The 27,171-nt window shown below is 38.5% G+C and overlaps 2 protein-coding genes across 3 annotated transcripts in view; one reads left to right on the top strand and one right to left on the bottom strand.

Annotated features, from left to right (window-relative positions):
- RIOK3 (RIO kinase 3) lies at positions 1-22,730 on the bottom strand. The gene is made up of 13 exons (XM_004683783.2): positions 22,529-22,730; positions 14,766-14,881; positions 13,795-13,940; positions 13,596-13,703; positions 13,304-13,413; positions 11,801-11,944; positions 11,047-11,174; positions 6,476-6,673; positions 5,132-5,291; positions 3,644-3,724; positions 3,465-3,554; positions 2,500-2,607; positions 1-1,618 (listed from the first exon to the last, which is right to left on the bottom strand). The coding sequence occupies exons 1-13, from the start codon at positions 22,589-22,591 to the stop codon at positions 1,511-1,513; spliced, it is 1,560 nt and encodes a 519-aa protein (XP_004683840.1). The 5' UTR covers positions 22,592-22,730; the 3' UTR covers positions 1-1,510.
- A 3,793-nt stretch (positions 22,731-26,523) lies between these two features.
- Positions 26,524-27,171, top strand: part of TMEM241 (transmembrane protein 241) — a 101,352-nt gene continuing 100,704 nt past the window's right edge. For both annotated transcript variants that reach the window (XM_012725767.1, XM_012725766.1), the window contains exon 1: positions 26,524-26,646. In XM_012725767.1, the coding sequence (XP_012581221.1) occupies positions 26,575-26,646 (72 nt within the window). In that variant the 5' untranslated portion in view covers positions 26,524-26,574. The remainder of the gene's footprint in view (positions 26,647-27,171) is intronic.

Genomic DNA, 27,171 nt, shown 5'->3' with positions numbered 1-27,171 from the left:
GATCTCTTCATTTTTAATCTCTTAAAAAGCATGTTCACAGCACACTCTAAGAATGCCAGACAGCAATGGTTTGCTGTTCTTTGTCAAACAGAGTATGTCAGAAAACAAAACAAAAAAGTTTTAAATAGTTAATGGTTTTTAAAATTAGTTCTCTGAAATTCCTGTCATCTAAATCTTTGTTTCAGAATAGTAAACATTTCAGAAATGTAATGATTGATTAATGATCCAAATCACACTTCCCTGAAATGCAGTTAGAAGTTATACAACAGAAGTGAAAATAAATAAATTTTAGAAATAAAGTATTTGGCATTTTAAAATAATGTTAAAGAAGTCTTTAAGTGTAAATGACATTTAGATTTTACTTTCTATTACCAGACAGAAATCTGAGTCTTTCATGGTTCCAATCTGACTTCAGTAAGAGAACGACAGACTGTTGTAGTCCATAATGAACTTCAACCCTAACAAAGTCAATGTGATTTCCCAGCCATGTTTTCTTTAAAAAGTGGCTGCCAGTATTAAAAATCAGCAAAAGTAATAATACCCAGATAGTTCAAGTTAGTTGGTTAATTTGGCATTTGGTTGTTTTATACATACTTCTCATCATCTGATTACTTTTTAGCTTTAAGTCACTTGCTACATTTCTCTCAAAATCAATCAATAACTGTATGGTTTAAAATGACTTCACTAAAACATGCCAAACTTGGTTAAATTTTGTAATCTGCCCTTCCATATTTCTTAAATGGTTCCAGGTAATTTCTATTCTCATCATAAATGCTGAACAGCTGCACTATGAACCACAATCCTAACCACTTTCATTAAATGTGAAAACGCTGAAGAGTGAAATTTAAAAAAACTGAAAAGTTAAATTCTTATAATCACTTTGAGTTCTTATAATCTCTTTGAGAAACCCATGATGTCTTTTCTTGGATATCAGTGTGAAAGAGTAAAATATAGTTGATATTCATTATGTACCAATAAAATGTACTTTGCTTATATCTATCAGCCATTCTGAAGACACATTTCTGTTTGCTTATAATACCTACTAAAAGAATAAATTTTCCTTTAGAATCATGGTTACAAACTGGAAAAATGAATTGAGAAGGGTTGATTTTAGGTAATGTTGCAGTTAATAAAATGTAATAAAAACCTCTCTTACAAATTAAACACATCTGTCCTTTTCCTCCCATATCTGGAAATGTTATCTGAATTTAAAATTTTTTCACACCATGAATCCTGTAAAATCAGGTCTATTTCAGCTAGGTCACCTGAAGCTGTTAAAGAATTATATTATCCTGTTCATAAGAGGAGAGGTAGTGACATTTTATTCTCGCAATACCGAGCTAAAAATTCCACACATCTGGCACATGGGTTACAAGGGGGAAAAAGCACAGAAGCACCATTGTACACTCCTCAGGCTTTTGGTATTTCAAGTCACCCATAGCTTCATTTGTCATTGGCAGATGACAATCACCGCTGTGTTAACATTAAGAGAAAGCAATGGCTACTGCTGTTATTCATCAGATAAGACTGGCGGCCCTCCATCATCTTTCAAAAATGAAGCAGCTTTCCTTCCATTCTTCTGCACATGATCTTCATTCATTTTCTCCAAAGCTTCTATCTATAAAATTAATCAGTTGAACTCATTGGTCAAAATTCATTTCATTGAAACCATACTTTAAATTGGGTCTGTATTTTTAATCTCTTAAAATTAGGTCATTTTTAACAATGTTAGCCTTGAATTAAATTAAAGCATATATACACATATGTTCATTCACACACATGTGTAAGTTTTTTACTTGACTATATTACCTGGGCCAGTTTTTAGTGTTTTTATGAAGCTAGCAGCTGGAATCAGATATGTTTTACTGTGGACACTATAAAGTTTTCAGGAAATAGGAAAAAGGAAGTTCCAAGCCTGATTAAATAACAGCTGCTTAATGAACAATTGCAATGAGTCAGAGACAGGATTTAGCATGTTCCCATGACTTTTCTGTCTGCAGGGCCTACCACATCTAGGCCAAATTCAAGTCATACTGGGGAGTTCTGGAACAGGCCCTATAATCATTCTCTGCTTCCAGATAATTAGCTGCTCTTTCACGTTTTCATTGTTATTCAATTTTATGAGATCTTTCCTAGCAGGAGATTTTTTAAATGGTTCTCAAGATCCATAATATGATCAGTGGGTCTTTCTAAGTAAGGTTACTTCTAATTTCCACGTTTAGGGTATCAGGGTCCATGCTTTTTGTATCACTCAGAATGTTTACCAGTCAACTTCCTCATTTATAAAGTAGGGGAAATAGAAGTATACTGCAAATGTGTGATTTTATCCATCTTAACTGAATTACTTGGTATTTTGCTGTATCTTTATTTTAGGATTTAAGCCTGAGAAGAACAAAACATCTCACGAAAAGTAAACTCTCTAACTTTGTTTTCAAGGGGTTATCTACTTTAGCCAGCTGTCTATTGCCAGCAGGAGGAAAGATGGACAAAACTACTTACCTCAGCTAAGAAATCAGCTTCATTATCGGCTGAGATATTTAAGCCTGAAACAGCATTAAAGAGTTCTCGTTCATTGAGGGCTTCCTTCACTCCTCCTTTCTGGAAAAACTAGTAAAGAAACATAAAAGATCAGTAAGGTTCTAAGAGAAAATAATAGATCAACAAGGTTCTACTAGACATTAAAAAACATATTGGAACTACTTCCATAATTTTAAAACTCACTTCAGAATTAAACTTTAGTTCTGCTCAGACTCGACTTGCTTTTTGTCCTCTCTCATACATCAGTGCTTTGTTCTGAATTTGGCCCACACTGCACTTTCCAAAGCTATAAATATTAGTGGCATATAAAGTTGCTTGGAATTGTTCTGAATGTGTTAACTGAAACATTCTGCTAAATCCTAAGAATTAAAATTTTTAGCAGGCTCAATGTTATGTCCAATATGAATTTGTTATAGTATTTATTAAGATAATTCCTATCAGTTGCTAACAATTAATTTCTTTCTGTGGTAGCAAACAAATGTGACTCAGCTCGGTGATTACTGAGCTTTACTCTCCCTAATCTCTTTTTTTACTTTGCCTCACAGAAACAGCACTCAGACCATAAGACTATTCCCTGTTTAGCAGACAACAATGTCAGTAAACACACAGAACTAACACAGGCCAGCTTCTCTCTAATATCTGGACTTGTGCTAAATGTCTACTTGAACACTTAAAAATCTGGAGCCAGAATAAAAACAAATCCAATTGGAAATTTAATTCAACAGACCAAATACAAGGTAGGCAAATCAAATTCTAACTGTCAGTGAAGTCTCACAAGTTGATTTTGCATTTTTATCTTGAAAATAGCCAGTAGTGAAATGCTTCCTTCAATTTCTAAGAATATGGTAATCTAACTTACCTTAGAAGTGAAAAAAATTATTTCAACCTGTTATATTCCATTAAAAAAAAAACCTTTATACACCTACCTGTGAGACATTCCTACAGTCACGGAACAGGAACTCCAGGCCATGAGGATGGGTTGGTTCTACAGACTGACTGACATCGATCAACCAGACCTGTTTAAATGTGGAGCACACTGTGATCTTTTTATGTTCGACTTTAATCAAGTTATGTAATTGGAACATAAACAAAATGTACTCCTTACCTTCCCAGCATGCCACAACATGTTATATTCACTGAGGTCGGCATGTACGAGTGTACATTCATTATATAACTGTTGCATCAACTGTGAAGAGGCAAGGCAGACATTTAGGAAATAAAGGAACAATACTTATTTATCTACACAGCTTTTAATCTTGATGTCTATCCATATTTTCCAGAAAAACAAAGAACTTACTTTAAAGAAAGAACTTCTTTGTATAGTATAGGATTGGGCTCTCTTTTTTCCTAAGGTAAGATGAGGAAGCAGTGTGACAATGGGGACTTCCTTATCCATATGACAGGAACAAAAAAAGGAGGCCAAGGGATAGATGTGGTTTCCCACACGCATAAGAGAGCTGTTGTGTTAGGGTCACTAACCAAGGGGCCTCAGTAAGCCCTAAAAAAGGTTACCCTTCATAGAGGAGCAAATGTCCCATTGAGACCTCCCTAGGATAGATACAATTCTAAGGTAAAAAGTATTCCCTGCCAGATACACTGTTTTATAAATCAAGTGGCATTATATATTAATTATAGTTTTATAAAGCAAGTAGCATTATATGTTATTGGTTCTTTATATATTCATGATACTCTAGCTTTAGAGTAGAGAGCAGCATTAAAACTTTGTCTCTCAGCCCTAAATAAAGTCAAATAGGGAAATATTACTACCTTCATCTCTTCTGCAGTCATCTCACTGCCCAGAGAAGCCAGAAAGTATTTTCCTAGTGGAGGCAGAGCAGGTTGGATTGTCTCCCTAACAGTCATTTAAAAAATTAATTTAGATAACTTTCATATTCGTATCAGCTGCTACCTGCCATGGGCAATCCATGCAGAGGCTATGTAAGAAGCAAATTTGTTTCCCTTTAACTTCCCAGCAAAAAGGTATTTTCTTAGCTGTTAGAACTGTAACATTCAAGAAAATAATAATCAGGCATTCTATCTACTAAATGTGTAATGTCAAATTTAATTTAAATTTTATGAATATAAGCTTCAGGCTTCTACGTCACTAATGCTTACAGTTGAGCCTTCACTTGCTCCAAGTCTATGATTTCTAAAGCCATTCAAGATATCTACATATTGAAATAAAGACAACTTCTCAATGTTAACACTCTTCACAAATACTAGTTTACTTTTATATAGGCTTAAAATAGTTATGTTTTAGTTTTTGTTTTTTTTTTTTAAGATTTAGTTGTTTATGTACACAAGAACTGGGGTAAAGACCAGAGGTGTGAGGGATGAGAGGATTCACCAGAGACAGAGTGGGAGCAAAACAGGAACATTATGAAATATACTGCTGAGGGGAACAGCAGGTCACACAGGAGAGGCCTGCTGCACCATGCGGGTCAGCTCCCTGGCCAGGTATCAAACTCATGACACAGTGGCTAAGGGTAGCTTTATAGTGCAGCACATTAACCCTCTGCACCACCAGGGAGACCCCAGAAAATATTGTTAAAGTTTAAAAGTTAGTGTGTGAATACTTTGAGAAGACACTTACGTGAAGAGTTTGATAGTAGGCTTCTGTCATTTCTTCACTGCTGAGCTTTACTTCTTTTAATTTAGGGGCGGGAACTTGATCATGGCCAATAAAAGACATAACTAAAATGTGTTTCTTGAGCAAAACAACTGTAGGACAAGGAATTCCAGCTCTCTGCATTCTATACAGGAAGAGATGATTAAGAATGTAAAGATCAGAAGAGAGCATTTAATTTACTCAACAAATACAGCTAACAAGGGCTTGCAATGAGGTGGCACTATGCTCTACTCTGGAAGGGGGGGAATACAGAGATGGTAAGACACAGGCTCTGCTCTTTTAGAGTCCAGGGACTCGTGGAAATGACAGACAGGTGAGGAGATGATTACCATGCAGTGTGGTACATGCACAGGTAGAGGTGGGGTGGAGCTGTGGCAAAACAGCATCGAGGAAGCCTTGATAGAAGACACAGGTGAACAGGAGTTAGCTAGCTGAAGATTATGTGGGGGAAATGCTGGTGAAAGGCTGGAAGCAGCTTGTAGAAATGCATGGTGGCTTTAAAGAGCACCATTCATTTGGAGCATGTATATAAATCAACACTGAAGGAACTTGAGTAGGTGGAAGAAAAATGTGGTTGAGGTTATAGAGAAGGGCAGGATCACATCACAAAAGGATTTTGAAATTTACACTAAAGATTATGAGAATTGTTGAAGAATTTTTAAAAGGCAGGGATGAGATCTCATTAGTGCAGAAAAGAGGTTTTATAGGGCTCCAAGATCTCTCAGGAAATCATAATACTTAGCAAGCCTACTAACTAGAATAATTTTGCAACTAACAAACATGGATAACTACTTTTTAAAACATCTTTAGAAAAAAACTACAATTAACTTTTCAATGGATAAAGATAACTTTTTTTTAATGAGAAAGATTACTTGGTTGATAAAACAAATTCTTGGATAAAAAATAAACTGCTTAGAGAACTGAGAAACAAGTCTAAAAATTGCAAAAGACAACTGGACTGGTAAGACCTTGTCCATACCAAGTTAACAATTAGATATAATAAACATTTTCTGAAACAAAAGAGAGAAATTACTTATATCTAATTCAAAATTGGAAAAAGATATTATGTGGCAATATTGCAAAATGTCTTCAAAGTGATTTAATTTTCCTCAACTTTTACTGACAAAAGAAAAAAGAAAATGGCTTTTCATCCTAAAAGTATGAATTCCAGGTTAGTGGCATGAAAATGTTTTCTTGTAGAAAGCCTCGTAAAACACTACAATTATAAGACCTTTTATAATTTTTAAATAAAAATTATACAAAAAGGGAAACACCCAAGATGACTTCTAACACAATGATTTCCTTTACCTTGTGAGATTGTGCATTTCTTTTTCTGCCCACATGCGGATGATCTTACGTGGATTTAGTTTACTGAAGCGATCTTTAAACCTGAAATCATCTTTAATATATTTGTCACGATTCTTAAACTCATTAAGGGTTGTTTTAAATACCTTGATGGCACATTCTGGAGGTATTACTTTGCTATCTTCCTTCTCATCCTCCATGCTAAGCAGAAGAAAGAAAGTTAAGTTAATGCGAGCAGCCAGGTCACAAAAAAAAAAACTTCAAAATAAAGATATCCTATGACAAGAAGGTGGCTATATACCTTTTCTGAGAATATTAAGTCTTGGGTTTTTTTTTTTTTTTTAAACCTTCACTCTTTGGACTTGACAAAATTTTAGGTTTTTTTTTTAACAAATAGTTTCAAGTAAAGTATCAAACAGTTTTCAATAATAGTTAAAATAATCTTTGCTGAATGACTATAGAATCATGAGAGTCAATGAAGACATAGGCGCTTTGAAATAGGCTATAATCGACCTGGGACGATACAGGGCAAAATTCAGTAAAAGCAAAAAATAGTACCGTTGTCAAAAAACTCTCATTCCTAGCAGATATTCCAACTAATCCTATGAACTTCCCTTCTCTTCATAACTACTTAACTCTCCTGGGAAATTTCATTTAGCTTCCTGGCTTTGCGTATCTCTATGAAGATTAACTCCTATATTTCTATCATTAGTTCTAACTTTTTCCAAATGTTCAGGATCATTTATCACCCCTACTTGGTATCACTTGAATGTCTAGCAGGTATCTCAAACTTGTTATGTCCAAAACAAACTTTTTTTAATTTTTTTTTATTTTACAAAAGTTTGTTTTTACATCATTTTGTACATTTTTTTTTCCATCTCAATTGTAATCCCCATGGGTTTCCCATCACCAAGTCACCAAGTGGTTATGGTGTGCCATCACCATAACCCCGTGCATTTCCCTCCCCACCTCCCCGTTTTTGATCCCATTCCCCACTCCACCCCTGCAAAATGTCTCTGGTATAAACAACTGCTCCCTAATATTTCCTTCCCTGGGCTCTCACCTCAAGGTGATACCACTCAGCTCTACTCTATCCAGCCAAAAATCTATCCTCTCACATCCCACATCTAATCCAATATCACATCCTGTTCACTTTTACCTTAAAAAACACATAGCAATGGCCTATTCTTTATTTTTACTACCACATCTTTACTCAGAATTATTCATCTCTCATTTAAACTACCACATTAATTTTTTAAAAGATTTATTTATGCATACAGAACTGGGGTACAGGCCAGATGTACAGGGGCGGTGAGAGGATTCACCAGAGAAGGAGTAGGGAGCAGAACAGGCCGGCTAATGAAGTACACTGCTGAGGGGAGCAGCGGGCGGGTCAGGAGAGGTCTGCCACGCTATGTGGATCACCTCCAGGGCAGGCAGAGATAGAACTCGTGCAGAAGTGGCTTTAGCTTCTTAGTGCTGTGCTTTAACACGCTGTGCCACCAGGGAGGGCAAACCACATTAATTTTTAATTGAGCTTATTGCTTCTTTTCTTTCCCTTTTATCACTCATTTTCTACATAACAACCTAGTTTTTTGCACTCAAAAAATACCTTAGTATTTTTAAAATCCAGAGTATAATTTTCTTTATATAAACAAAATAAACATGCACATAAAAATTTTTTGGAACACTAGACTAAAAATTTAATAGTGGCTACCACTAGAGAAAAGACCACTAGAGAAAAGGTCTGTGGGGCAAGAATTAGCTAAGTGAAGCTGCTTTTCATTTTAATCCTTTTTGTAAAATTTTAATTTTTATTATGAGCACTCATTTTTTATAGTGATTATTTTTAAAAGATTTATTTATTTGGGCCCTTCCTGATTGCTCAATGGGTTAAAACACAGCAGTATGAAGCTATCATAGCCACTGCAGCGCCAGTTTGATCCCCGGCCAGGCAGGTGACCCACATGGTGTGGCAGACCACTCCTGACCTGACCGCTGCTCCCCTCAGCAGTGTATTTCAGTCAATCTGCCTGTTCTGCTCCCCACTCTGTCTCTGGTAAATCCTCTCACCCCTACAACTCTGGCCTGTACCCCAGTTCTGTATGTATAAGTAAAATAAATCTTTAAAAAAAAGATTTATTTTTCCATGCATACATGGAAAAATAAGAGCTAGGGTGCAGGCCAGAAGTGTAGGGGGTAGGATGATTCACCAGAGACAGAGCTAGGAGCAGAACAGGCAGGTTGACTGAAATACACTGCTGAGGGGAGCAGCGGTCAGGCCAGGAGAAGTCTGTCACACCATGTGAGTCCCTGGCCAGGGATCAAACTGGTGCTGCAGTGGCTGCAGAGAGCTTCATAGTGCTGTGTCCCAATCCCTTGCACCACCAGGGAGGGCTCATTGATTTAAAAATAATCTGTATTACATTTCCCTGATTTCAGGGAACCCTCCATTGAAACTTGGAAAGAGGAAAACAAAGCTTATAGGAAGGAAAAAAACAAATACTATTAACATGACTATATAGCAGATATTATCAAATATGATCTGATTTATCCTCACAAATGTACTATGAGGTGAGGGATCAGTTTTTAAATTGTACAGCTTGATAACACAGATACAGAAAATTTAGCTTAAAAGATGTTGAGCTTGACAATATAATTTGAAATATGCTCATAAATGTATGTCTCATCTAGAAAGGGAGACTAGTTAAATAAAGCCAAGAAAACCAATGGCAAAGACTTGACAAATAATCATTTGAATAACATTACATACACACAAAGACTTTCTATACCTAAAAAAACTAGAATAATTTCTGCACTGTATTTTTAACATCTTTATTTTTAAATAATGTTAAAAAAAACAGCTAAGTTATTTAGCTTTGCTGTTTGATTTCAATAGAAAATAATATTTCATATTCCTGGCTTAAACATAATCTCAAAACAGGCTCCACTTTTTAATGTTTCTCTTCCTCATGTCATTTTTTAACTCATCTAATCCCTTGCAACAAACATGAAATGGCATTGAAATGCCATATATTTATATTTTATGTATCTCTATTGTCTAGACTTTTCCCAACATTTTAATAATGACTCTGCTCCCTATGCTTCATTTAATTAAAATTAAAACTTGTTAATAAAGGACTGATCACAAAAATATATGGAGAACTGACAAAACTCAACAAAAATAAACAACTCCAACAAAAAATGGGCAGAAGAGCTAAAAAGACACTTCTCCAAAGATGAAATGCAGATGGCCAACAAGGATATGAAAAAATGTTCAACATCACTTGTAATAAGGGAGATGCAAATTAAAACCACAATGAGATACCACCTCACCCCAGTGAGAATGGCACATCTTCAAACAACTAGCAACAACAAATGTTGGCGAGGATGTGGAGAAAAAGGAACTCTCCTGCATTGCTGGTGGGAATGCAAACTAGTACAACCACTATGGAAAACTGTTTGGAGGTTCCTCAAACTGCTAAACATGGAGCTTCCCTACGACCCAGCAATCCCACTCCTAGGTACCTACCCAAAAGACACAAAAACACTGAGTCAAAAAGATAACTGCACCCCCATGTTTATTGCTGCTTTATTTACAATTGGAAAAACATGGAAGCAGCCCAAATGCCCAAAAGTAGATAACTGGATTAAAAAGATGTGGTACATATACACAATGGAGTATTACTCAGCAACCAAAAAAAAGAAATACATGTCTTTTGCAGCAACTTGGATGGAGCTGGAAAAGATCATGCTTAGTGAGATAAGCCAGAAAGAAAAAGAAAAACACCGGATGGTTTCGCTCATAGAAGGAGTATAATGGACCAGGTGAGAAAATAATAAGAATAATGAACAGCCATATACCAGAGACATTCTGTGGGGGTGGAGTAGGGAATGGGATCAAAAACGAGGGGGTAGGGAGAGAAGTGCACGGAACTACGGTGATGGCACACGGGTGACATGGTGATGGGAAACCCGTGGGGATTACAATTGAGATGGAAAAAAAAAAATGTACAAAATGATGCAAAAATAAATTGTTATAAAAAAAAAATTAAAACTTGTAATTTTCTATGGAGGTACACATCACTCTCTCTGACTTTTCTCACCCAAGCTGGCCACTTATGTAACTATAGGAAGTATGATCTCTTTTGAAACCAGTCCCTTTAACCTTTGCTGGAATGTAAAAGTGAGAAGAGCATGCTCCAAGGAATCACAACACAGCCATAGTACAATATTCTGAAGTAGCCCCCAAAACACTTAACTTTAAGCAAAATCTCTTGGCTAAGCTGTTAAACTTTTTAAAAATATGGGTTTATCCACTAGTTTAAAAGAACAGCATACTTGAATGTAATGTTCAAACTGTCAGTGGTTCCTTAAGGAGTCTAACAAGATTTTTTATTATTGCTATTATTGGGTTTTTTAGAAAAAGGTCAGGAGGATCTTTCATTTTTTCTTTGAAATATAGACGCAATGATTTATTTAAATTTTTAAAAGTGATGATTTTAAATTAAAAAAAAAAACTTAATTTTTGTGTAGTGGGAGGAGTTAAAATTTTGTTGATTTTGCTCATTTACCTCCCTCCATATGCATGAAAGACAACAGATTCCTTTCCTGTACTAATACAGCCAGTGATTGTCTCCAGCATTCCAGAGTTGATCATTTTATACATAAGTAAACGCGTCTTAGGATCAACTGCTTTTTCCTGAAAAAGATAACATGCTATTAGTGTAAATGACTTTTAATCATGAAAAAATGTTATTCTGACAATTAAAATGCATACTTTTAAAAATATTTAATTTACCTAAATGTATGTTATTATAAGCTCTTCAAAAGTCATGAGAAGATACAATTCATCCTATACTATAACTTTTTGAAAGTGAATGCTAAAAGAAACAAAGTCAAGATACTAGCTTAGTCAAAACCTTATTTTATCTCTAAAATTTAAATAACTCACTTCGTGTTATCACTTAAGAATTAGTTTATTCTTCAGACATTAGACATGACTCACTAATATAAAGCACTAGAGACTACTACATTATCTCTTAATTAATGTGATTAATGTAGTAGGAAACTTTAAAAACCTCGCCACACTCATATGCAATGTAAACTATACAGTCTGAATTAATTATAATTACTAAATGTTAGCTTTGAGAGCAAATGATTATATTAAATCTGAGAAATCAACTAGGAAAGCTACTTGGGTTTTATTTACATATTTGATTTGAAAGGTCAATCTCACAGAAACAAATCAAGCTTTTTCCCCCGCTCTCCCAACATGAAGTTTTCTAATATGAATCTGTTAAAGAAAAAATAGTTAAGAATACTTACTGCAGTAGAATGTTCCTTTTTTTCATGGAGGCGGGCACTTCGACGTTCTTCCGAGTAGGCATGTTGTTTTAAAGCATTGAAAACATGGTTTGATAATTTTAAATCCATTCCAATTCCATCTCCTACCTGAAATCCAGGTGCAAACTGCCAAAGGAAGAAGAATTAGAACTTAGATACTTTAAAATGGGGTAGTGAAAACAAACCAAAATAAGTTCAATCTTGACTTGAAAGAGTTTTCCTACCCAATAGATGATTTTGCTATGAAAGCAGAGATTTAAAAAAAAAAAATAGATAAAACAGAAAAAATTACTCACTGATCAACCCAAAAGAAAGCCGAAAGTAAAGCTATTTAAAAGCATTTTTAGGGCCCTCCCTGGTGGTGCAGCGGGTTAAAGCACAGCACTAAGAAGCTTAAGCCACTTCCGCATGAGTTCAATTCCCGCCTGCCCTGGAGGAGATCCACATGGCGAGGCAGACCTCTCCTGACCTGCCCGCTGCTCCCCTTAGCAGTGTACTTCGTCGATCTGCCTGTTCTGCTCCCCACTCTGTCTCTGGTGAATCCTCTCACCCTCCACATCTCTGGCCTGTACCCCAGTTCTGTATGAATAAATAAATAAATCTTTAAAAAAAAAGCATTTTTATGCATAGAAAACATCCAATCATATATAAAAACTTAGGGGTTTTGAGCATGTTTGTACCTTGTTTAAATATCTGTTAATATTTTAAAGGCAACACCAAAAGGAATACACTTTCCTAATCATTTCTGAGGAGGTTGGCATAGCAAGTTATGGCCACACCAGTACAACTGTGTTCTACAGCTGCATATTCAATACATATGTGGACATATAAATTTAATTAAAACAGAAAAATGATTCCTCAGTTGCACCACCCAAATTTCAAGTGCTCAACAGTCAAATATGGCTATTATACGATAAAGATACAGAACATTTCTATCATCATAGAAAATTCTATTGATCTAAAGTATTTCTAGAATTTGATGTTTTCTAAGTAAGTGTTAATGCTCTGAAGTCTCAATGTTTTATCTTAGGCACAGTATTTATGAAGGAGGAAGAATTTTCTATTTTTAAAAAATTACATTCTGCTTTTGTTTTTGCAAGGGTAGATCAGGTACAAGACAAAAACGTATAAAGGGTATATGATAGCAATTATTTCCCTTTCCCATACCTATCCCTCAGTCACTATACCTTTTTGTTGGCAGGAGTGCCACTTTATGGAATAAGGAGCTCAAAAATAAATGCTACTTTTCTAAGAATCATTTCTTAATTTTAAAATCAGTGAAAAGCAAATGTGACAGTATTATCTCTGAGGTACATTATATTTCCATTAGTGACTGAGTTTCTATGGCACTGCTATATTGTCATCTAAAACTTGCTTAGAAAAGACTAGAAATATTTTTAGAAATTTAAGATATTGTATTTAGAAACCTATTTTTAAATTTATTCTAACAAATGTGATTCAAATAGAATACTTTCTGTAACTCACATTTTCCATTCTGGCTGTATTCTTTCTCCCACATACTACTTCATCATGTTTGGTAGTGATGTCTTTTCCTTTCCCAATAAAACCCTTTTTTGGAGTAGGAACTGGTTTTGCTAAAAGTGATTAAGACAAGTCAAGTGGGTAAAAATAGGAAGGACTAAATTGTAATATTTAACATTGCTAACAAAGATACCTGTATCTAACAGTAAATATACAAGAAATTACTAGAAAATGGACTCTTTTCATAACCCAGTCCTCTCCCCACCACATCCCCTGAAAATAAAAGCAATGATACCTGGCATATAGGGATCATCACGGGTATCTTGCCAGTCAACCTCATCTTCAGAGCTATCACTGTCTTCATAAGGATGTACTTTTCGGTAATTTTCAAAGGAAATGGAAACTTAAAAGGCAAAAATAGTCAAAGATTTCTTTAGACACATGATAATCATTTTCTACCACCCAATGGAGTTGTCACAATAAGGTCATAGTACCTTTGCTATCTCCATTGAATTTTTTTTCTTCACGCCTAAGCTGTGCATCATATTCTCTGTCAAATTCCATCTGTAGCATCTGAGCCAGCATTAGGTCACTGGAAGTGTCAATGTTTTCTCCAGTAACGAATGGTCCTTCAGCAACACTATTCAAAATAAGGCAACATAAACTAATACAATGTGCTTGTATGAACAGATGCTATGGATTAAGAGCAGATGTGCCTTTTCAGTGTACTCAATGAGAGAACTTTACCAAGCCAATCACCCTTTCTTGCTCAGCTGCCCTCTGACCAATGGTACGCTGCTGTGAGAACACCAATTATTAAGAAAACTAAAAGAGAAAGCTAAAGGGCCTACCGTAAAGTCTAAACTGGGACAGAATTCGTCTGTTCTGTATTCTGATCAAAGGAGAGAGAACAAATACTAAAAAAGGAAAATTTGATCAAAACTGGGCCCTATTTTATTATTTGTTAATTTGAAACCAGTGAAAACTAGTCATACAATCAGGATTAAAACTCATTATCAGAGGTCTCCCAGCATGGAGTTCTTTCTACTGTGTTGCTTTTCTAACTGGATTTCTTAATCACTTGTCACAAAAATCACAAGTGAAATCCTTAAACTTTGATAATAATAATAAGCTACTAAATAAAACAGATTCTGGGCCATCCTGGTGGCACAGCGGGTTGGAGCTCTGCACTGCAAAGCTAAGCCAAGCTGTGACGGTGTCAGTGTGAGTTCGATCCCCACCCCAGAGGTGACCCACATGGTGCGGCAGACCTCTTCTAACCCGCCCACTGTTCCCCTCAGCAGTGTACTTTGTTGAGATGCCTGTTCTGCTCCCCACTCTGTTTCTGGTGAATCCTCTTGCTGCCCCGCACTTCTGGTTGTACCCCAGTTCTGTCTACATAAATAAATACATCTTTAAAAAAATAATAAATGAATAAAACAGATTCTTCATGAATTTTACTTACCCAACTTCAGGGAAAGCAGCAGCTTCTTCTTCTAACTGTAATTCTTTAGCCAACTGTTCACTCATTACATCAGCCAAAGAACAGGATATTGTATTTTGAGGGGTAGCCCATGGACACTATAAAAAAAGAGGGGGAATATAACTTAATTCATAATGATGAAATTATGTCATTATTGCATTAAAAACTGCCATAAAAATAGACACAGATCAGGGCCATTCCTGGTGGCACAACAGGTTGAAAAATAGCACTATGAAGCTGTCTAAAGCTGCTGCAACATGAGTTCAATCCTTGGCTGGGAGGTGACCCACATGCCTGGCAGACCTCTCCGGACCCACCAGCTGCTCCCCCCAGCAGTGTACTTAGTACATCTGCCTATTCTGCTCCCCACTCCGTCTCTGGTGAATCCTTTCACCTCCTGCACCTATGCCCTGTACCCCAGTTCTTGTATGCATAAGTAAATAATTTTTTTTATTCATACAGAACTGGGGTATAGGCCAGAGATGCAGAGGGTGAGAGGATTCACCAGAGACAGAGTGGGGAGCATAACAGGCAGATCGAAGAAGTACACTGGGGAGCACTGGGGAGCAGCGGGGCGGGTCAGAAGAGGTCTGCCACGCCATGTGGTCACCTCTGGGGCAGGCGGGGATCAACTCATGAGGAAGTGGCTTAATCTTCTTAGTGCAGTGCTTTAACCCGCTGCGCCACCAGGGAGGGCCAGTAAATAAATCTTCAAGAAAAAAAAAAAGAGGGATTAATGAAAAAAGGAAAGGGTCAAAGGAGTATTAAGGGATGATGATGGGATAAAAGGGCCCTCCCTGGTGGTGCAGCAGGTTAAAAAGCACAGCACTAAGAAGTTAAAGCCACTTCAGCATGAGTTTGATTCCCCGCCTGCCCCAGAGGTGACCACAAGGCGTGCAGACCTCTCCTGACCTGCAGACCTCTCCTGACCAGCCTGCTGCTCCCTTCAATAGTGTGCTTCATTGATCTGCCTGTTCTGCTCCCCACTGTCTCTAGTGAATCCTCTTACCACCCCTGCACCTCTGCCTGTACCCCGTTCTGTATGCATAAATACTTTAAAAAAAAAAGGGATAAAAGTACTACTTTATTGTCCACTATATATTTCTGGGGGAGAAAAAAGGTTAAAAAAAAGAAGTAAAATTAAAAGCATTAAAATACCTAAGCCAACCCAAAATGATCACCTACTTGCAGAAATTTTCTTAGAAGTCAAACATGTCCCAGCTCAAATCTAGTCAAAATGTAGACTAAAGTAGTCAAAACTACTTTCTAATTAGGTGTGTCTTTAGTTGAAAGGAAGCAGCAGGCCCATTAGTCAATGAGGTGAATACAGAACCCCTTATTCTGAGCCAAGCCTCACTAAGCAACCTTCTGCCTATAATCTGGCTTCCAGACAGATTCTCTTATAGCAACAAGCTACATCAACTAGCACAATTCAAAGGCCATTTAGAAGTTATAGATCATTTTAATTTCAGCAGCAAGTCTTTGAAATGTAAAAAGTGTGTCTGCCTCTCTCATCTTGGATTATGCCAAAACAAAAATAAACAATAATAACTATTTTAGATTGTTGAAACACTACAATTACAGCAAAGTAATATTCTGTGAGCTGACATTATCTGAGCCCTCTGAAATGCTTTTTTCCACAATTACTTATTTTTGATGGGGCAAATGAAACTTAGTAGCAAATGATTACACTTATAATCTAGTCATTAAGACCATGCATACTGAATTAAGCATGTAAATATTTTTTGAACTTGCCCAGAGAACAAATTCTCTAGTCCCCTGTCAAAGATTCTACTCCAAGGTATCAGCCTTCCATCTACAGGCTACATTGAGAGCTCTAATGTTTTTTGCTTCCCAGTCTTGTTTGTTTCCATTTTCCACAAGACTGCGCAACGGTTTTCCTAAAATGTGAATTTGTAGATTTAATTGTTTTCATTTCCTTACTTAAAGCTTTTATTATTTCCCACAGTGTTTGGATAAAACTAAATTCATTCCTTAACTACTGAGTTTCTAATTTAGAATTTAGCTTGTGATGGTATCTGGCTTAGCAACAAAATTGTTGAATCAAGCTTAAACCAGGACAGGCCCTCTAGTTGGCCTTCTGACCCCTTGGTTGATTCCGGGAGGCAGCTGGGCAACTGACCCTGTTCAGGGTCCAGAGCAGGTTCAAGAATATCCTTGGCTTAGGCTGGTAGTGTGCAGCACTTACGGGTGGTAAATGCTAATTATATTTATGCCTTTTGAATCAGAATCCAGTTCACAAAGTCTTACCCTGAGACTGATGAGACGCACCCAGACTCCTATACTAACATACTGCTGAATTGTTTGGTTTTATATTGCGAGGCCTGGAGACGACAAGGAGACTTGCTCAAGGTCTGATGTAACTTCATTCACTCACATCTTACCAGCAGTTGAGCACTCTCCCGGTGAGGATTTTGAGGTTTGGAATCCTTAAATTCTTTGTAATCTGGACAAAATAGCTAATAATTTGGCACATGACTTCTATCTGGATCCTCTAACTAGAAGATGGAATGCTGCCACTTAACCTAGAAATGCTTGGCCTGATCAGTTTCAAAGTCTAGTTCCAAAAGGCAATAACCGTATCCTCTAATTCAGTACTTTTAATCACCTTTGCAGAGACTAAAAGTATCACAATAGATATTAAAATACTATGTTTAAGTCTCTTGGCTAAATATACATAACTAATATGGATTATTTAAATCACACAACGACTAAATAATATCATCCCTATATTATAGATTTAGAAACTGAGACAGATTTTTTAATTCCAAGTAACACGTAGGTGGAAGTGTCAAGATTTGAGCTAAGACCATAGGAGTTAAGTTTGCACTCAACATTTTGCTATACTGCATTCCTCATCACCTTATCCTTATTCAGTATAGCAAAGCACTTATATTGCCTTTGGTGTAAAATGCAAATGTCTCAGGAAGAAATGGCCTTCACAACTTGACCTATTTTCCCACTTTCAAAACTCTCACCTATTTTATGCTCTGGCAACACTAATTATATGCTAAACATGGCATATTTACAGACACATGGTCTTCTGAATAGTTTTTCCCCTTCTCTATTTCCCCTGAATAAATGTCACCTCCTTCATAAGATTGTCTCCATTTCAAATTTAGGTCCTTTCTTTTGTGTTCCTATAGCCTGTGTAAGCGTAGAGCATGACTACTGTATTAGAGTTAATGCATCAACTACAGAACAGGATAAGCCACTTCAAGGGTGAGATCCTAACATTCTTAGAGCCCAGCATAGATCTTCAAACATAAACAGCCATTCAAACATTTACTAAATAACATGTGCCAAAAGAAAACACTGCAGATACTTCTGGAACTTTTAGGATGTATCTAGGTTGTATAGGTCTAGAGTCTGTCTTTATTCCTACAACTCAAATGCCCTTTTCCACCTTGAAGTCGGCTCCTTTGCCACCCACTTCTGAAGCTTCTAGTCTTTTGCCAATAGTCAAACAATTCTGCAAGGTGTTTAAGTATTAACTGACAATTTCTTGGAAAAGGCAAAATTGATGATATAATCAGGTTATTTTGAAAGAGAGTGACTTGCTCCCACAGGAGACAGAACCAGCAAGGGAACTACTGTGGCAGAGACAGCAGACCATGCCAAGATATCCCAATTGCCTACACCTACTGATACTGCTTCTTGAAAACTTAAGCTTTAGAGCTACAGTTCTGGTACTTCTGCTGACTAGTTTAGCTGGGCATCTCACAGCAAGGCAACTGACTTCCAAAAGGTTACCTTTATGAATACCTTAAAATCAAATCTAAGCTCTGTAAGCCAACAGTCAAAAGCCTGCCATAAAGCTTTTTGGGCTGTGTGACTGACAGCTGCAGGGCAGGGGCAGTCAGCTGTCCTCCCGGCACAGGGGAATCACCACCCCAAAGGGAGCTTAAGTGAATTTCCTGGGGACTCTTTAATAAATATATATCATGTGGTGTACATATGTGCCATTATCTTGCAATTCCTCAATAAACCAAATACTCTGAATAGAGAAACTCTGCTAAATATTAAATAACAATTATAAATGTAAAGAATGGAGGGAGCGCTCCATAATCTTTATCCAAGCTACTTATGTCATTTTCCTACTATTCCCTTGAACATCATAAACTCCCCATTACATCAAGATCTGATAGGAAACCCCACACAATCTTTCCATCTAGTTATTCTGCTTTAAATGTCATCTACCAAGTCCACAAGCATTTCCTTGATTCTTTCCCACTTAGAGAAGAGCCCTAAGGCCCAGCTGGTTTTCTTCTCTGGGAAACTATCACCACTGAATTCTGCTTCTTGGGGTTCAGATTTTCCCATGCTGGGCTGGTTACAGATTGAAGGGAATCCTTGCCCTTCCTCTCACTTTCTACAGACGCACCCACAAGTGCCCATCCTACTTTGCTTCAACAACAACAAAAAGTTTTACTACAGACAACTAGGAGGGAAAAAAATCAACTAAAACAAAACAAGAAACAACAAATAGAAAAGAGGCACTTAGTTACAAAAATTCACTCCTTCACTTGAAGCAAGTCAAAAGAAACATAAACTGTGGGGGGAGTGCCTCTTTTCTACCCAAGCTAGGTAGGGGGAAATTAAAAAAACAAAAACACAACAGGGCTCCGCCCTGGTGGCCAAGGGATTAAGACAGCACTATGAAGCTACCTATAGCCACTGCTGCATGAGTTGGATCTCTGGCCAGGGAGGTGGCCCACAAGGCTTGGCAGACCTCTCCTGTCTCACTCCTGCTCCCCTCAGCAGTGTTTCAGTACATCTGCCTGTACTGCTCCCCACTCTGTCTCTGGAAAATCCTCTTACTCCCCATACTTTTGGTCTGTACCCCAGTTCTTGTATACAGAAAATAAAGCTTAAAAATATATATATATACATATATATATATATACACACACAAAACACCTTTTTGGGGCAGAATATTAAGTCTGCCATGTCAAAACAAGGGTGTGTGGAAACCATGATCTGGGTCTATATATCACATTAGCCTATTTAAAAAAAATAATTTTAAAGTAATTTTAGATTTGCAAAGAAACTGCCAAGTTAGTAGAGTTGCATATGTACTCCAGACCCAATTTCCCTGTATTAGTATATAGTACATTTGTCACATTTAACTGAACAATATTTAAACATTACCATTAACAAAAGACCCTATTTTATTCAGACTCCACATTTTTCCTTCATGTCCTTTCTCTATTCCAGGATCCCATTTTAGTCATCTCATGTCTCCTTAGGCTTCTCCTGGCCGAGTTTCTCAGCCTTTCCTTGTTTTGGATAACGTTGACAGCTAGCAGAAATACCACTAAACCATTTTTTAGAACTCTCTTTTCAAACGAGTGATTACTTCCTCACCTTTGCCTAGTTTGCCAATCTTCCCTTCTTGGATAGCCCCTAGAATTCTTGTCCTAATAGCATTTTATGACAATCTGGGGGATGGGAACAAGTCACTTTAAAAAAATCTGTAATGTCAAATTATTTTCATAATAGTACTAAGCCATTGTCTTTTCTCATTCTCTCCATTGGGTAGAGTGGAGTTCTCCTAAGTTTACAATAAAGACATGAGGACACACGCTAATGGCTACTAGAATGTGGGCTTGTGTTTTTCACAATTTTCAAAAATAGGTTAAGGATATAAAGGTGCACATTTAGAAATTAAATCAGTTCTCAGTTATGCTGTATTTTTATTTGTGTGATTTTATTACTCATTTTCAATTATACCTACTATAATCTACAGATCTGTGAGGATAAATTTCCTTCAAATATTTCAAATAACATATTGCAAAAGGTTGAAAGATAGGCAAATCCAGCTGTCTTCTATTAAGACTGTTGTTAAGCAAATTTAAAAATGCAAAGTAGTTCTATTCTTCACTAATTTTGAGAAAAGTGTTTTTTAAAATATGTCATTTAAGGGCCCCCCTGGTGGCCCAGTGGGTTAGAGCACAGCACTGAAAAGCTAAAGCCACTTTAGCATGAGTTTGATCCCTGCCCTGGGGTGATCCACATGGCATGGCAGACATCCCCTGACAGCCCGATGATCCTCTCAGCAGTGTACTTTGTCAGCCAGCCTGTTCTGCTCCCCACTCTGCTCTGTGAATCCTCTCACTACCCCCACCACCTCTGGCCTGTACCCCAGCTCTGTATGCATCAATAAGTAAATCTTTAAAAAAAAAAAAAAGTCATTTATACATAACTTTAAAATAACTTAACAGCTTTTAAATTTCTGACATGACAGATATCAAGAGATAAGACCAACAGAAGTAGAAATTGTTTGGGGTCGTTAATAATTTTGAAGTATTTAAAGAGGTCTTGATGGAAAATTTGAGAATGACAGCATTTAACATTCTTCCCATTTTCAAGACTTTCCTCAAATCTTTACTTTCTTCATGTAGGCTTCTATAGTCATTTCAGTCTACCAAGAGATTAGCAAAAATAAGAAAGTGATATTTGCAGTTTTTTTGTTTTTTGTTTTTGCCTGCTAAAACACTGTCTTCCCAATTCATCATCAATAAACCTGGGGTGATTTGTTGTTGTTGAACGATGAAAACTAAATTCATAGTTCTGAGGAAGTACCATCAAATATTTTACTACTGAATTAGTTTTGTAAGTGAATCTTACATAAAGATTTGCTGAGGTTAGGATGTATTTGAGATTTCTGCCTGCGTTTTTGGATAATTGACTGGAAAACTTTAACATGCAGAGTACGTATTTATTAGTTATCTAGTGATTTTGTTCTTTTATGCCTCCTGATGTCTTGGCCTTGTAAACAAGACTTTAACAGACAGACACACAATAAATGTACATGTTCCAATGGTGTATCTTCTTTCAGTTGCATGAGAACTTTTATAAAATTAACTTTCCTTTATATACAGCTAGTTAACTTTTTTTTTTCCTGTTCACACCTAGCCGGAAGATCCAATAAGACTAAACGACCCTTTAAATGGAACAAAATTTTTCACTAACAGTGTTAGCAAGAACATGTATGTATCTTCAAAGCTGGATTTCTTCACGACCTTAATTTGAGGAACACAAATTCTCAAATGAAGCACTCTTGCTTTCAAGCAAACCCTCAGTACAGTGGCAGTCTTTTCATTCTTCTAATGAAATTATGAAATGGAGCAGCCTGAAAACCAGAAACCAATGTGATGTGAATGTAAGAGTGGGCCATTAGAGAAACAAGTTTAAATATTAAAGCGCTAGCAGATGATGAGAACTCGTAATGGTTTTACAGTATGTACAGCACAATTGAACACTGATCTGGGGGTGAGGGAGCGTGTGCTTGGGTCTTACACTTAATATTTCGAAATCAAGAAATTGCCCAGTCAGGGATAGCCGCACTTGTCAAATTAGGAAACGGCTTCCTAAACCACAGCCCTATCACGCTGCTTATTATTAAGCTGACTCACTTGGATGGAAAACAAGACCGTGCTTGCCAGCATTTCTAAGTGAGCCCTGCCCAGATGTTCGCTACGTGCGTTTGGAAAACAAGGGGCCTCAAGCCTCCCAGGGGGGCCTCTGGCAGCCCGGGTCACCCTCCCCGCCTCCACCACTCCCACCCGACCGCCAGTTCCCCCTTTCCGAGTTCGCCGGGCTCCCTCCCAGAACTTCCCAAGTCACCCGCGGAGCCGCTTCGGCGCCCGTCTCCCCACTCCGGGCCCCCAGCCCCGAGAGGTCTAGTCCAGGTAGATACGTCAGCTCCGACAGCCACTCACCTTGTTGGCATCCCAGGCCGCCGCTTGCCGGGGCTCAGGAGATGCTACTCCGACTAGATCCATGTGAGGATAGCAGTCCGCGACGAGAAGAGAGCAGAGAGGTGGCACAACCGCGAAGCAGAGAAGACAGGCAGCGGAGCAGGGGCGACGGGCTTGCTGGTGTTGAGGCTGAGATGACAGATGGCGGCAGCGGCGGCGGCGGCGGCGGCCGCGTCCGGAACTAAAACTCGCCTCTTCCGCCCTCTCAGGGGGCCCGGGGGTGACTTTCACTTCTGATTGGCTGCTCTTCCCAGATTTCGCGATTTCGTCACGTTTCCCCGCCCCAGGGGGCCGTACTTCCGCCGCTGCCCGCGGAGGTGGCTAGTGGTCACTGTCTGGCGTGTTGGGCAGTGCAGGGGGCGGAGTGCTTTTCTCTGCCTAGATTATGTTCTCGCGGCACCACGTTCTGGTTCCTTCTCCCTGCCAGTCCGGCAGGGCCGCTGCATCTATTTAAACTGGATTGAGTTCATGGACCATCTGAAGCTAGGCTAGTTAGTAATGATCAATTATTGGCTTAACAATTGTGATGATGAAGTAAGAAATGGAATGAGCAACAATAAAGACGTTTTAGAGAAAGAGCAGGTGCAGCTTCTTCGCAGATCAAGTAAGCTGCAATGAAGCAATGGTGAGGATCGGTTTGAAAGCTGAGGGATCAGAATAAAATGCCAGGATGTTAACTAAGTTAGCCACATAGACCTTGAAGCTACCCAGCACGATGGCAGCGCTTGGTGTAGCGTGGAAGACTGTGAGCAGGTGCCAGATTCTTAAGAGAATGTGCAGATTGTACTTCAGAGGTTAGTAATTGACGCTGGTAAGGAAGCCTAAGGACTGAGAGAAGGGTGGTTAGAGATGCCACATGACAGCCAATTTTCTTAAGGAGGCAGAAGTAAAGTTCTATTTGGGAGCTGCGCTGACAAGTGAAGAGTTCTGATTCTGTTTTACCCAGGACACCAGAGAGAAATAATAGTCTCAGAGGACACTCAGGTTTTAAGTGAAACAGGAAGGGAGAGGTCAGGCTGTGGGGACAAGCAAAGTAAATTCATCATTAGATGGAGTTCTGGGCTAAGTAAAGTTTGTGCAATTTTGAACGACTAAACCAGCTCTTTGCAGGTGCCCAGAAAGTCAAACTTTGGACCTCGGTAATATCTTTGTACAAAGGGGTTTCTTATGTAAGGGGGCCACGCGGTCCGAGTCAGCCATTGGGTTAGCTTTTTAATCAAGCCTGCCCCACGGATGGCATGGTGGACAAGCTGTGATAATATTCTGAGGAAAGGAATGTAGGGAGTTGTAGGACACAAAGAGAGTGAGGGGCTTCTCAGTCCTTCTTGGGACAAGCCAGCAGCATGGGCATCATGAGTTAGGGTGTTTATCTTTTCCAGCAGTGTTTTTCCAGAGGGAACAGCCTCCATGGCAGGTAGAGGCTTGTCCTGATACTATTGTTATCTCCAAAGGGATACAATTCTTTTGGAGAGGTAATGCAATTAATTAGTTCTCAAGGTCCCTCAAAAGTATCTGGAGAGTAAATCACAAGCAAGGGGGAAATGAGGGAGAAGGAAAACAGGAGGATAGAGAGGAGCTGCTTTTAAAGTAAACAAGGGAGAGACATGGTTGGGGCAAACTTTCCTTACCGGTGGGCCTCTACTCACATACTTCTTTCAATTAGTTGGCTATAAGGTTCCAAGTTGGCGCTAGATGATTGTACGTTTTTTTGAACAGCAATAGTTCCTGCAGTAGATTCCACCTAGAACTGAACAGCTGAAACAGCGTGTGCTCAGTGAAGTGTGAGATATTTTAGGGTTTTTGTTGTTGTTGTTGTTTGTTTAGCACAGGAGTAATGCTCAGCACTAGGGCAAAAAAAGGACGAGTGGCCATGAAAGGGTAGGGGACAAGGAACAGGGAGAGACTTGCCATAATCCTCAGTTCCACTTAACAGCAAAATGGTCATTATCCCATTCAAGAACTTACTATTAAATAGCAGGAATATATGCTGTTGTTGTAAACCACACCTTTCCTATTAATCTATGTGTATATGAACTTAAAATTTGTAAATATTGTATATTTCCTTCTGTATTCCTTTTTAAGGGACATATATTTGGTGGCATTAGGTATATACCTTAACATTTAAACACATAACACACAGCAATTAAAAGTGTTAACTCATAGTCAGATTTACAGTCATTAGAGGCAAGCCCTTTTAAGCTCCATGACAAGGACAATGTTTAAAGGATTTAACTCCAGGTTTCCTCTCTATAGTCTCTGTTGATAAACTCTCTGGTGCCCAGCAGAAAGAAAGTTGTTCTAGAATTTGCACTGTCTAATCACATGGAATCATTAGATTCTTTGGTTTCTAAAGGAAATTGAAAATAAAGTCCTTTAGTCATTAATAATAATCAGTTCAGCTATATAAATAATAATTGTTCATTCACTAAAAGAGCTCAGAGCAACTATTGATTTTAATCAAATTCTAGTGACAAAATTTTCTTTATAAGGACTTTTTAACTCAATGTCAATAATTATCTTTATGTAGAGAGAACACATCCCTTTTTTGCTTGGTTAATATAAGTTGATAAGCAGATTTACATTTCTAATAGATAGGGAAAGAACAATAAACAAGAATGAAGATTTCCTGGTGTATGTAGTTTTTTGTTTTTTTGTTTTTTTTTTTTTTTTTAATTTTGTGTTTCTAGGCCTCCCTGTGGTAGAAGAGAGCATAGCACCATAAAGCTATCTGCAACCACTGCAGCATGAATTAGATCTCTGGCCAGGGAGGTGGCCCACACTGCTCTGCAGACCTCTTCTGTCTCACTTGCTCCTCCCCTCAACAGTGTATTTCATTAGATGCATCCAGTCTGCTCCCCACTCTGTCTTTGGTGAATCCTCTTCCCTGGCTCCTTCCCCTCACAAACACCCCAGTTCTTGTATGTATAAATAAATAAATATAAATCTTAAAAAAATTATTTTGTGTGTTTCTACAGAAAAGAATGGGAATAGTTGCTTCTAATAGTTCCTGGCAATGTCTACGAATACACATTTTCTTGCATGTTTGCTACTATTTGCTAGAAGCATAAGCAAGCCAATCTCCCATCTTTGTGATTAGGACTAGAGGCTGCGCTTAAAACTTACTTTTGTGGCCCTCCCTGGTGGTGCAGTGGGTTAAAGCACTATACTAAGATGCTTAAGCCACTTCCGCATGAGTTTGATCCGGATCCCCGCCTGCCCGGGAGGAGGAGATCCACATCCTGCCCGGGAGGAGGAGATCCACATGGCATGGCAGACCTCTCCTGACCTACCCGCTGCTCCCCTCAGCAGTGTACTTTGTCGATCTGCCTGTTCTGTCCCTGGTGAATCCTCTCACCCTCCGCATCTCTGGCCTGTACCCTAATTCTGTATGAATAAATAAATAAATCTTTTTTAAAAAAACCTTACTTTTGAAGTATTTCTTCTTTTAGGGAAATTTCACTACATGAAATGTGGTGCATGTGGAATATCTCAAAGTTATACTCATTTTAACTTCGTGACACCCTGCCTTCCTTCTTTTAAAGTATCACTTATTGTTAACTTTTGGGGAGCATTTGAAAAAGTATTACAAACTCCATGTAGAAACTGAGTAAAGCACAGATGACATTTTGGTCCACAGTGTAGAGATGGCTATGACCTTTTTTTTTTTTAACCGTAAGAAGGCTTAGCGAGTAGTTTCGTAAACGACTTCGTTTCCGCTGCCACTTTTTCAGTTACCACTGTCCGCTCAGTCTCTACAGGCGGGCGCCACAGAGATTGACCCCATTCCTCCGGGAAGAACACCGGAGAGGCGTGCCCCGCTTACAGCCGGGGCTGGGCTTGCTCAGGCGCGGCCCCTTTAAAGAAGCCAAGGAGGGAGGCGGGGCGGTCCCTGCGCCGATTGGCTGAGCTGGGAGCCACGTGGCTGTCTCCGCAGAGGCGGCGGTGCCTTTTAGGGTGGCGGCTGGGGATCCTGCAAAGTCCCCTCAGGCTGGGGCGTGAGTTCACAGATGTGCTTGAAGAACTGCCTGGTCGGGGTCACCTTTTGTACATGCTACCTGGCTTCTTACCTCACGAACAAGGTGAGGGGGCGGATCTCGGGGAGGCGATGATTGAGCGTGGGAGATTTGAGTTCTAATATGGTACATGAAACTAATCAGTCTCCGCCTTTTAAATCTTACTTCTTTTGCTGATGATGATCATGATGAAGAGATCGACTTTGTATGTAATGCATCTTTGGAAATAGAGTTTGTTGGATCCTATTCCAGTTTCCCTGCCTGTAAAGCATCCTTTTTCAATCTTTTGAGAAACTGGATTTTTTGACTAGCAGATTCCCAGGAACTTAACTTTGAGCTGTGTGGATACTTTTAAGGGAAAGAGAGCAATTGGCTCCTATTCTCTAAAGAAAGGAGGAATAGGAGAAAAAAATAAAACACACCCTGTCCTCTTTTCTAAAAATATGACCCTGCACGAGCACCCCGCAGTGTGCAACAAGTCTTTAAACGGGAGACATCAATTCATCAGCTTCCCTCCTGCACACCCCATTGCCAAACCTATTATTTTAATGGCTCCATCCCAGGCACTCACAGTGCATACTGGATTTCTTC

The sequence above is a fragment of the Condylura cristata genome, unplaced genomic scaffold (genome assembly GCF_000260355.1).
Source record: "Condylura cristata isolate star-nosed mole 26May11 unplaced genomic scaffold, ConCri1.0 scaffold00016, whole genome shotgun sequence".
NCBI lineage: Eukaryota > Metazoa > Chordata > Mammalia > Eulipotyphla > Talpidae > Condylura > Condylura cristata.
The sequence above is the reverse complement of the archived record's forward strand: the minus strand, read 5'-3'. Positions and strand labels throughout refer to the sequence as shown.

What these genes read in the sequence shown, in the direction of transcription:
- RIOK3 (XM_004683783.2), bottom strand. Translation starts at nt 22,591, where the DNA reads ATGGATCTAGTCGGAGTAGCATCTCCTGAGCCCCGGCAAGCGGCGGCC. An exon ending in ATACAGCCAGAATGGAAAAT is followed by an intron (nt 11,945 to 13,303) that starts GTGAGTTACAGA and finishes TTCCTTTGGCAG; the next exon opens with TTTGCACCTGGATTTCAGGT. An exon ending in TGTTGTGGCATGCTGGGAAG is followed by an intron (nt 3,555 to 3,643) that starts GTAAGGAGTACA and finishes ACATTTAAACAG; the next exon opens with GTCTGGTTGATCGATGTCAG.